At 36.0% G+C, this 12760-nt stretch overlaps 1 protein-coding gene across 1 annotated transcript in view; it reads left to right on the top strand.

Annotated features, from left to right (window-relative positions):
* PTPRQ (protein tyrosine phosphatase receptor type Q) overlaps positions 1-7601 on the top strand; it is a 99806-nt gene extending 92205 nt beyond the window's left edge. The window contains exons 42-45 of the mRNA XM_054632156.2: positions 1497-1645; positions 3463-3598; positions 6724-6847; positions 7134-7601. Of these exons, the coding sequence (XP_054488131.2) occupies positions 1497-1645; positions 3463-3598; positions 6724-6847; positions 7134-7171 (447 nt within the window). The 3' untranslated portion in view covers positions 7172-7601. The remainder of the gene's footprint in view (positions 1-1496; positions 1646-3462; positions 3599-6723; positions 6848-7133) is intronic.
* Positions 7602-12760: the final 5159 nt, after the last annotated feature.

Genomic DNA, 12760 nt, shown 5'->3' with positions numbered 1-12760 from the left:
TAGTGCAGCAAGATCCTAGGACCTGAATCTGGCTGTGCTAATGCAGGCATTACCATCCTGTGGCATATGCTTGTGACAAAGGGCACACAGCAGGTGGGGGCTGGTCTAGCAATCACCCCATAGGGATATGCTGTGCACATAGTACAGAGAAACTGAACATTTAAAAACGACTGAGGGAAGATAAACCTTGTTTTCTTCTAAAAATAGAACATAAAGAAGCAAGACTGGAAAAAGGACTATTTAGAATAAAAATGAATTCCAGTGAAATGCCAAGTCACTTGTGTTAATGAAGGTGAGGCTGAAAAGAAGATAATCTGAATTGTCTGGGTGATCCATTTACTGTAGCTGAACTACCCTGCACAAGAAGCTATGCCCTTTATAAGCAGGTCATTAAATTTGCTCTATTGCTGGTTTTAAGATTGTACGTCCTTTCACAAATGAGTGAATGCTTGATGATCTTCCAGTGAAGATAAAAAGCATATGTGAAGCAAATAACTCAAAATCATTGCCATTGTGAATTTCTCTTGCATTTTTATGCTGATCAGTTTAAAAATAATAGTTCAACTGCAAAGTAGTTGCTACACATAATTGTTCACCACTGTTCCGTATTTCTTACAATATGAAAGAAGCAAGTGCTTGGTTCAAAAGCAATTTGAAAAAATAGAAACTGGTTCATTACACAACAGTTGATTAAACTGTGGTACTCCTTGCTGCAGGATATTGTGAAGGCTAAAAACTTACAGGGATTAAAAAAAATCTATATAAATTAGTAGAAGAAAATATTGATGAGTACTATTAAATTCCCATTTACTGTCTCTCACTGAGGAAGTTCACAAGTCACAAACTATGAAAAATGGAAAGGATACTCTAAGGAACTCCAGCTACATTGTTGTCATATTTTATAATGCTCCCTAACATTTTTTCTTGACTACTGTTGGAAAGAGCATATTGATGTAGGCAGGCCTTTGGCATGATCCTATTCTTTCATTTTTTACATCCTTCAAAAGTAATCTGGGTATTAGATCATAACCTCTTTTTTGAGGTTACTGTTGCTGCTGCTCTGATTGAGAGAGCATGAAAGAAAATATATCTGTGTTCACCCAATGTATGTGTGTTTGCCTTTACCACATTAGATCAGTCTTAGAGTGGTTGCTTTTTCCTGAACAAATTTGTCATCCCAGCTCACTAAATTTCTAAATGAGCCATAGAAACTTCAACCTGCAATCTACAAATTATTAATATAATGACTAAAGTCAAATGAAGAGTCACTACTGAAAACACTAACATTTCCTGAAAGATGGACTTGATGCCATCCCTCAAAAAATGTGCCAGAAGTTCTGTGCACAGCAAATCATCCCTTCGTGCCAGTAATCTTATAAATATTAGGTGATTCTAACTTTATTTTTTATGTGAAAATATTGAGAAGGTTACATGTACCTTACTGACCCTTCTGTAGCATTTCTTCAGTAAAAACTGCATTGTTATGTATTTTTCAGCATGGAGACTGCATGATGGTGCGGCAGTGTAACTTCACTTCTTGGCCAGAACATGGAGTCCCCGAAACTACTGCACCAATTATCCATTTTGTAAAACTCATCCGTGCAAGTCGAGCGCACGATAACACACCGATGGTGGTGCACTGCAGGTAAGTATATTCACCAAATCATCGTTTGGTAGATTTGAATCTCAAGTGCATAGTGATGCACAGGGAAGTTGCCAGAAGAACATCCATGGAGGCTGAGTGCACAGTAATGATTCTAGGATGGACAGAGGTGAATGTTTCTCTAGAAGTCCTTCTTACTCCTTTCTAGAAGGTAAAACACCAATGTCTATTCTGCCATTTATGGAAATCCATTGACGTGATGTCAGGGAAATAATTGCTCCAAAAATTACCATAAAGTACTGCTGGATTTTTCTCCATTTTTCTCTTTAATCATAAAAAGAGGAATAGCAAATGACATGTATTGGTTTAAATTACTTCTATTATAATTAGAGCTCCTCTCAAGAAGCAAGTATTAAAAAAATATTTTAAATGTATATGTCACATATCATAAGGAAGAAACTCTTTGAAGCCACAGAGAACGACAAATAGAAATAAGGGTTTGCATAGGCCAGATTTCAAACTTGGATGCCTGTAAACAATTAAAACCTATATTTAGGCTCTTAAATAAATGGTCTGGTGGTTAGAGGTGTTCAGCTGTCATAGTTTCCACTGATTTCATTAACACCCTTAAACTTCTGTTTCAAAGAGTAAGTGTGTGGGGAGGCCTAAGTCTTAAGGAAACCAGTGAGTGTGATCTGCATTTTGTGCAGGTCAGTGTTCCCACTGAATGTGTGGGCATGCTCCATAAAACAGATCTGAACTCATAGGTCTGCTACTGAGTCTTTGCCCCATTCTCATTTGGTGTGAGTCTGGAAACAAGTGGAAGGAAAAGACGGCTTTGATGCTACAAATCTTTTCCACTTTATCATGTATGGGAGCTATTATTATTTGTCCTCAGCATCCTATGGGTGCCACCCACAAAGGGTAGTAAAGCCTTGTTTAATATTGCTGTCTTTGATGAACATTTCCCTCTACTGCAAGGGCCAGAGAGACTATGACAGGGGAGAACAACACAGTCTTCATGTTTTCAGGACACTTATATTCTCTGGGGACTCTTTGCCAGGAACCCTATATTCTTTTCAGAAGGGAGATATGTAAAGGGGCCAGCATGGTCCTGATACTCCACTTGTGCTCAAATTCCTGATGGTTATAAAGCATTACTGTGTATTCTCATATCCCGAAAACTCATTCTTTACTTTTTGCTCATTAGGTATTGCAAACTCAAGAATTCTGCTATACATCTCTTGATTATCTGCAGTAACATACCCTGCATTTATTACACCAATTGCAGAGAAGTCTGATAGTAATTTGGAAATAATCCTATTCATTATAAGACCTTGAAATAAAACACTACCTCCCAGCACGTCTTGTACACTCATCCTCCTTTTAAAAGCATTTTCTTTTAAATTTTTTTGCTAGATCCCATGTTATTTTGTCTCAAATACCAAAAGTATTACAGAATCCCAGTGTGATTTCACAAAATCTTGTGTTGTGATTTTTTTTTCTCTCAATTAATGAGCTCTAAAAAACTCACAGAAAAGCTATAAGATCTTTTTTTTTTCCACTCAAACAGGTTTGGGCCATATGAACATATAAATGAGTAATATCTCATTTATCTGATGAAAATGAGAAATCAAAAATTATGAAAATGTGAAATCAAAATTAGAAAATGGCTCAAATTCAGATTTCACTTGATCCAATTCACAAAGAAATTCACAAGATGTAAATACCGAAAAAAAAATTTAGGTTTTGTTTGAAGTTTTTCTTCCTGCAATAAACAATTTATCCAGAATATTCTAAGAAAATGCTGAAAGCATTAACATAAAAGCTTTATTTTATCTTGTTTATCATGTTTGCAGTGCTGGTGTTGGAAGAACAGGTGTTTATATTGCACTTGACCATTTAACCCAACATGTAAATGACCATGATTTTGTGGATATCTACGGACTTGTAGCTGAGCTAAGAAGTGAAAGGATGTGTATGGTACAAAACCTGGTAAGACTTATCCATTCTGTTTTCCTGTTGAAACATTGGTCATCTCTTCACATGAACTACAAAACAAGACTATAAAGCTAATAACAATCTGCTGTATAATACATTTTCTACCAAATCCTGCTTTTATTTATTTTAAGCACTGTGAAAGTAAAGTGTCTGTATCTACCTAAGTGCACTTAGCCAGCAAAGTCTTGACAGATGCTGAAAAGAGTGCTATTTACTTTTAAACCTAAATAATAATTTCTCACTCTCTACTTAATTTGACTTAATTTACTTCTTTAGTGTATTTTTTTTGTGTATGCATATGTGGCCTAGTCCACCAAACTTTAAAATATTCATTTACCATTGAACTCATTATTGATTCCTTGATTCTTTTTCAATCGCTTCAAATAAAATAGTACATATGAATGGATTTAATCACAGATTTCAAATTGTTCAAAATCAGTGGTGGGTTTTGGGTCTAGAAAAAGTTTCTAGCAGACTTATTTTGTATGGACAGTAGTCAGTGAAGGAAGTCAGGAAGATTCCCTTCTGCTGTATCTGGAATTCTGAGTATATGTAAAGAAATAATATTAGAATTTAAAGCTGATCCTAAATGCCCAGTGGAACAGAAAGCAGCTTTGTTTGGATAAGGCTTCTGGCATAAGTCCTGGCCAGGTCTAACCCAGGCCAGCCTGAAACCTTAGTCTACAGCATGACTTACTAACTTCTCAGTATGGATGAGTAATTTCAGGATGAACTTCCACATGGCTGATGGATTTAAATTGATTTTAATATAAGGAGACTTGCTCCATTTGGAATGAAATTCTGCTATTCCAAATCACATCAGAATATGTAAAAAGTGAGTCAGAATACACAAAGCAGTTAATACTTCTTCAGAAGATTTAATGGGATATTCTGGTGATATTCTGACATGATGTATCTTGTAAGGTGCAGTCTGGATACCGTGTGCTCTAAATTTTCCCTTTTGAAGTTTTGATGCAACTAAACAATTGCCAGTACTTTCTTGTGATGATGCATTCTGAGAATACTTTTTGGTTCTTGTTTTACTTTTTTAACTAGAAGTAGAATCATCTAGAAATAAATCAAAGGCTGGAGGGCAATTTAATGGGAGCACTCACAAAATAAAATCTTGAAACAGTGAGACATTCAATAATATCATTTTATGTTTTTAAAACATGCATCATTTTTCTGTATATCTTCATTTGAATGTTTTGGCAGGGGCTAGGAAAAGGTGTGCCAAAATGCAGTATAAGATGATGGTGTCAGAGTTCAGATTTTGTAACAAATCAAGTATCCATCTGTATGCTAGCTGCAAAATTCTGAGATAGCCTGTTCTCTGTCCAGGTCATTTCTAGCTCATATTTGCAAGACTACAAAAGTCAGACCAGCAACAGAACTTGCCCAAAGGGAATCAATCTTGTAAAGTTTTATAGTGGATTCAAAAGTCAAGCTGTTTGAGAGTTCTCTTATAAAACACTGTTGAGTTGCCTATTAATCAGATTTTATGTGATCAGCATAGAAGATATAAAAGAGAGGAGCAATTCCTTCCCAGAACTCAGTATAGAAATCCTTCAGTCAAACTGTCTGTAAGATCTATGAGTAAGATAAATAAAAGCTGATTGCTCTTGGACCTGTATTTTGCTTGTTTATAGCTTCAAAATAATATTCCTTTTGCTAACAAAGTCACAATATGTTACTGTAACCAATGGATGAGAATAGTTAAGACTGTCATTGTTTCTAACTGAGAAAATATCTAGTTAGACATAAATAGCCCAGGTAGCCTCCTTCACTCTCCCCTGGCAAACCCAGAAAGATTTTCATTGCTACATCATCAGAAGTTGCTGTATGACTGCAAGAGATTACAGAGCTTTCAGAGGCTGCGTTCTGAACTGGAATAACCAATCCACTGACATTTAAGACCTTCACTCTAGAAATCCATGTTTGTTCAGAAAACATATCAAAGTTTATCTTCTTGCCAAGTACAAGGGCTGGTTTGAAGTAATGTCATGCATTTATTTCACTGAGAAAGTTATTGAAAGGTGTAATGGTGCTGCATGCTTCAGAGGACCTGTGAAAAGCTGTTTTAATTACCCACAGTTCTGGAGCTGTGGCAGTAACTCTTATCTATATAAGCAAATTTCTCTCATACATCTGAGACACTTGAATTGCAAATTCATGGCTGTTCTGAAACAAAATAGCAATTATTGAGCCAAAAAGTTACATAAATATATTTACCTGTGCAAAAGTCAAGAGTATGATTTTGGTGCAGATATTCCAAATCCATCTCTACAAGGTCCTGGGCAAAATGTTTTAGCTGACCCAGCTTGAGCAGTGGGTAGTTGCACCAGGTAGTCCCAAGAGGTCTCTTCCAATCTGAATGTACCTGGCTTATTTTCTGCATCTACATATACAATACTTCTCCTATGTGAATATATGCTTAATCCATTTATTATATTTCTATCTGTTTTCATTCCTTTATTTCATTCTTACATTGCCTTCCTTTGTTTTCTTCTTTTCAGACTTTATGTCCTTGAAAGTTAGTTGCCCTTTAGTTGTCCTTTAGTTGCCCACTCTTTGTGTTGTCATATGTTAAAAATGAGGCTACAGCTCAGGAAGTATCACTCAAAATACTGGTTAATTTGCTCCTAGCAGTGCTGCAAGCTCCTAGAACATATAGTTTTAGATTTACTTGAACTTCTGCATTTCAGTGCACCCTGCTGGTTTTCTCTATGGTAGAAAGAGGAAAATTTTCTTATCTAGATATTACATTCATGTGATTCAGTTTCTTCAGCCTGCATCTCGTGGCAAAATGTCTTTTCATAGAATAAACATTCACAGAAAATTGTAGAGTACCCTGTTAGTCTCATTAATGGTTAGTCTAATTTCATATATCTTACTGTTCATAAGGATTAATATGTTTTGGCAAATTTAAAGCATTATGTTTCATAATAATTGAAATCAGATCAGGCATATCCAATATGGTCATCAAAGTACTGAGATTGCTGAATTAAACTGCAGTTACTTGGAGATTTTCTAGGTGTTATAGAAAAAGTTAAAAGACTTTTTGGTATTACAGGTAGATTTTTCTTCTAATCAAGCATCTTTAAATTCACATCTTGCAGGCACAATATATATTTTTACATCAATGTGTGTTGGATCTGTTGACAACCAAGGGAAGTGGTCAGCCCTTATGTTTTGTAAATTATTCAGCACTGCAAAAGATGGACTCTCTGGATGCCATGGAAGGTAAGGAGATACAGACTGTGTCCAAATTATTTTTTCACAGCAGGTGCAATGACTTTTCCAGACTAAGAAGCAGCAAAAACATCCTTTGACATGCATTTTTTGCTTTAAAAGTATGAATACCTAGCTTTTTGCTGCTTTTTATTGCCCCTCACAATAATGGTCATTGCTCAAGCTTTCCCCACTTTTTTCCATGCAAGATTTTTAAATTCAGTGAAAAACAATTATCTCCATAAGTTACTATTTGTTTACAAGGTAGGCTAATTTAATATATCTGTTTCTTCTGCAGGTGATGTGGAGCTTGAATGGGAAGAAACAACCATGTAAATACTAGGAGTAAATATTACAGAAAAGGAGATTTTGAAAATCAAAATAATATTTTTCTAAGCACAGGGGCCAAAGCGAATTCCCCTATTTTTTGATTAAAGGAAACACAGATGACTGAGACATCTTTTCTTCTATCAATGTGCCTTCATAAATAAGTTAAAGTATTTTATTCAGAACACTGAGCAATAATGGTTTGGAGTACTTTTGCACAGACTGCACTTCTGGTGTTATATAAATAGTGCATTCAGTATGTATTTAAAGTGTATTTAAACACATTCCTTTTTTCTAAACTCTCTTTGTAAAAGTAAAATGAGCCAAATAGGATGTAAAAAATTAATATTTCCATTGAAGCTACTTTGGTGTGAATTTGCTGTGTTCTGTGTGTTTTGGTTTTAAGTAAAAGCTAAGGTTTCTTTACTCATTCTTGACAGATTGGCTTCAGTGTTGTCAGTTCTTGCAGATTAATTCCAAGACCATCACAATGATCTTTACCTAACTGTATGTTCTTGTGTTTTGAATATTTTTTTTACAAGTGGTAGTACATCAGCTCATGATCCTGAACAGCTGAAGAGTCACCTTCTGACATGGGGAGGATTATTCAGCTTTTACACAGCACACAGTAGCTCTTCAGGGACACTTGGGGCTATTTAAACTATTTTATAATAAGCAGGTTGGGTTTTTTTAAATACATAATGATGATTGCATATGTTCTGTGCAGAAAAAAAAGTGTTTTACATTCCTGCTACTTTTTCAAGCAGACAAAACAAAGTAAAACTATAAATCTATTATCTGTTATAATGAATGCTAGATTGACTTATGTAATAGAATGCTTAGAATTCATTCACCTTTCTTGAATATAACACTATTCAGCATTTTGAAAGGTTGCTCAAAATTTAATATCAATGTATTTTATAACACAGTTGTCAAGTAAAAATGTTTTTGCAACTTTCTGAGATTTGGGAAATCACTGCAGACACTCCAAATTATGGGAGCTAACATCTAGAGATTTAATAAGAGAAAACATCTTCCACTCCCAATGATGATAATATGACGATTATTGTTATTATTGTATATAGATCTGAAACAGGAACGAGAGAAGCAGGAAGCTTGTATTTGAGAAGAAAAGCAAAAGTTAGTAGATTAGGAAGACTAGAGAGATAATTAAACTGTGTGCCCTGGTTTTTCATGGAAGTGGCAGTATTCAATTGATATTATTGTGTGGAAGGGTTGATTGCTATGTTTTTCTCAGGCAAAGAACTGTATCATCATTCTGAATAACAATGAAACTATGACCTTAATATGAGATACGAAACATAACAGCAAAGAGACTTTGGAACTGCCATCTTATATTGTGTTTAGACAGAAGAAATCAAAGCTGTCTTGTAGAGGCTCAGGGAAGTCAGACAAAACTCTTTAGAGCCCTAAAATATGTATGTGAGGGGCTGTTCTTGTGTGCACACACTCTGAGCAGAATAGCCAGTGAACAAAAATTTCCATTTCTTCACTGTAGCTTCCAGACAGAAAATGCTATGCAGAAGGTAATGTGGTATTTTCTCAGAAGTAAACAACGGTGTTTTTAGAAACTGGCAAGAATGGTACAGTGAAGACCCTTTGTAATTTTGCAGAAAGTGCCAAATACCTAAAATGAAAATCAAAAGACAGCATTTAAGGAGGTAGAAGTGGTCTGCAGAGATATTTGGGCAATCTGTCTTTTAGGAAGATCAACGGTATTGTAAACATCACCTGTCAGGCTAAAAAGAAAACAATGCCTTTTAAAGCTTGATAGGGGGAGAGAGAGGTGATGTCCACAGCTGTTCAAGTCTCTGGCAAAGCATTCGGTGCAGCTCTAGTTTCATTTGGTTCCTATGAAACATGTGTTCTTCATTTATTATACATGTACTTAAAAGTATTCTGACAAATTGCTTATAGGGACTTACAGATGTTTTTCATGATTTGTGGTTGTACTTGGTAGCAGTACAGGGAGCACTGTGATAAATTGACATTATAGAGTCATAATCTTGTATAGTCTTATATCCACAATGGTGGAATATCTGCAGGAAAAAGCTAAGCCTTATGCAACTCAGAGATGAACTCTAGAAGTTCTAAATGTGCTTAAGGGTCCTCTGGCTACTTAATGGTGAAGATTCTATACATTCCTTTAGGGGACCTGCCTATGATTACACTGTGGCTTACACTGCATTCAGGAACAAGCTTGCCTGACAGAAAATGGGACTCCCTTTTCTCTATGAAAAGTAATTCAAGTACTTTACTGTACAATTTGACATAACCAATCTGATATATGCCACCTTGATGCATTTTGCATTGTCTCCAGGGTAAAAGATAATATTCAGCATGAACTGGTCACAGTTCATAAGGTACATGGTCAGGGAAAGATGTACCTACAAGCAATTCTCTCCAAGTACTAGTTTTTAGTAGTTTTAACCTTCCTGTGTGTCTGCCAATGCTTTACAGGGATAGAGGAGCATCCATATATCAAGAAATTCCTCCAGACCTCAGTTCAGTTATGAAAGAAGAATTTCCACATAGTGTCCTGTCTTCCATCCCTCCTTCCCTTTGAAATAACCCTTCCCTATGGTGGTGCTACTGACAGCACCACAGAGCTGGAGTCAAGCAGAATTTGTCCAATTGCTATTTAAAAAATATATTTATATATATGAAGCAGCCCATCCCTTCATTTTTAGTGTCACCACTCAATTTTCTACAAGTTCTTGACACTACTAATATAGCAAGAGTGTACTCTGCCAAAATTAGAAATTGAATGAATAAAAATTGGAGAAAAAAATCAGAAATTCTACAGGATTATTGAAATTAGGTCACACTGTATTAAATTATCTGGGAAATTTCTAGAGACTGAGATATCTCCATACAGAGAAGAAGCAATATTTATAGATATGTGTATTTATAGCCAGTTCTGCTGGACAAGAGACTACTGTCAGGGCCCTTAAAATACTGACTTGTTCTGTTCACAAAGGTAACAAAATGAGAGCAGAACATTAAGTTCTTGTTGAATTTTAAGCCCTTCTTATACTATTAAAATAGTTGATAAAAATAATTGTAAGTTCAATTGTGATTTTACTGCATATATGGAGCTATTCAGTAATTTAATTTCTTAACATTATGTGAAAGATTAATAATGTGAATTAATCTGTGTAGTACCATCTATATATTGCTGCAATATGGAGTATGATCATAAGCAGTTACTAAGAGAATCAGTAAAGAACAATGAGTCAATCATATTTCGTACTAAGGTAGCATGGCAGGGAGCTTTCTTGGTTGCATGCAGAAATTGAAAAACAACCTATATGTGGATATGAATTTGCTGAGATCAGGATACAAAGCCCTGTGAAGTCTGTGAACAGAGGAGATTTTTTCTGAAAATAAAATTTGAGAAGTACCTGTTTTAGAGGGCTGCATATGTGTTAAGCATAACACAAGATCATTGTCTGTCCATGGAAATATTCAGTACAAATAGATCCAAAATAATTTTTCTTTTAAGACATGACACATATTTAATTAGCCACTGGTTTAGAGGATATACACATGGCAATAATGAATTCAGGGTTGTTTTATAACTAAGTTATGTGCCCATTCATTACTGCAATGAATTGAATACAATAGACTGTAACTGGAAACCACTGACACATAGCACTGAACATGTCTTTGTTGGTTTTGATTTTAAGGAAATGAGTCAGAGAAAATGTGCTGAAAGGTGATGCTCTGTTTCAACCTTTTCTCTGTGACTGTTGTGTCACCACTATACGGTGTCAAAAGCCCGTTCTCCATGTTCTCTTCTCTAATGTTGTGTTTCTTATCTGTATGTGACTATATTAGAAGGAATTGCAAACAGTAGCATGGGTCATCTGAGTTCCAGTACTGCAGGTAGTGGTCTCACAGGTGTGGTCTTACTGCAAACATTCCCTCTGTCTCTTTCCCATGAGTTGGTTTCCAGATGACATCATGGAATATCAGCTGTGGTTTTGATCTGACTCCTGTTCAATACATTTTCTGCCCTGTCCTCTCTGTGGCTCTGATTACCAGGCAAGTGCAAAGCTACTTCTGTTGTTCCAGAGCTGAGCTATGTTACCACTGGCACATCTTTGCAGCATCAGCTCTGCATACAATTGTAAGGGTAAGCTGATTTCCTGTCCAGAAATTCCTCTTACTACTGCTAAAATAAATTCTGGTATAAATTTTAGAAGTGGTCATTGTTCAGTGGGAGCTGGAGGAAGAAGGGTGGATTCAGTCTTTGATATTTTGCATGGAGATTCACTTTTCCCAATAACTTTTCCCAAACAATGCTGAAGTTATTACTAATTTTGTTTCTTCTCACAGCTCCCTTATCATGTAGGCCCTTTATGAGATTCTATGTAAACAAAACTGAAAATCAATGGCTTTTCACACATTTCATAGATCCCACATCATCAGGCAGCTTGCAATGAAGTTGTGAGTCTGTATTTCAGTTGAAAGACAACATTTAGAAGGTTTCAGATATATTTGGATCGTCTTACTCTGCTTGTTGATTGGTGTTACCAGGGTGATCTTTTTGTAGGATGACAGCTGCACCCAGCTATCTACTGTAATAATGAATAAACTGTTCCAGTACTCCTTACAGTCAGTACTGTGAGAGCTGGGGGAAGTTTTACAAGGTTGTTCCCAAAATATTTTGGAGGAGATGGAGTTCTGTATGATATAAAAAGCATACTTGGATACTGGAAACCTAATATGCAGCTAAAGCTGTACCATTCACAGTTGCATTCCATGAAGCCTGCTGAGCAGGGGGTGTGTCCTGGAGCACACAGAGCACATTTGGGACAATATAACAACCTGAGTAATGCATGGTGCAGGGAACTCTTGCCATCCATGCAGGAATGTACTTAAATAAGATTTACCATAAAATGCTCCTGGTTTACTTGGAAAACACAAATGCAGGTAACACCTATTATGGCAGCTGGTAACATCCTTTGTGATTCAACTTAGTGTGAGGAACAAAGGGCTCTATTTAGTAAATTCTTTCAGTAATCTTAAATATAGAAACAAATACTTTGACACCACAAGTGTAGAACATGGACAGACAGTATATAGACAAGGAAGATTTTCTTCCACTCATGGAAGCACTAGCATAAAACTAATTAAACCTCTACATCCTTCTCTTCCCCTCAGTCTGCTATCTGCATGTGCTCACCAGTTGGGAAAAATATTCATTCACAAAATAACATTAATTCACTTTTAATTTGATTCCTATATGGGTAACCCTTTTCTCAGAATCCAGCACAAAGCAGTTACAGAACTGTGCTTTTTCATGTATCTGCCTTCTGTTTGGATTCACAATAGCTCCATCTAACTAGTTTTGTTACAGAATTCTACTAATTCTCTGCCAGTATTAGAGATACAACACACAGAGTGTGAATCTGGGCTTGCATATTGTGCACAGAATCCTTTACTGAGCTGCACGAACACAATGCTGTACTCCATGCCTGGACAAGGAATCAACCTGAGGAGAGTGGCTGCCTAGCATGTAATCCTACTCCCTTTGAGAACAAGATAGTTATCTGACAATGCACTGTCCCA

The sequence above is a fragment of the Agelaius phoeniceus genome, chromosome 5 (genome assembly GCF_051311805.1).
Source record: "Agelaius phoeniceus isolate bAgePho1 chromosome 5, bAgePho1.hap1, whole genome shotgun sequence".
In the NCBI taxonomy this organism is placed as follows: domain Eukaryota; kingdom Metazoa; phylum Chordata; class Aves; order Passeriformes; family Icteridae; genus Agelaius; species Agelaius phoeniceus.
Note: the sequence above shows the minus strand (reverse complement) of the source record. Positions and strands in the feature narration are given on the sequence as shown.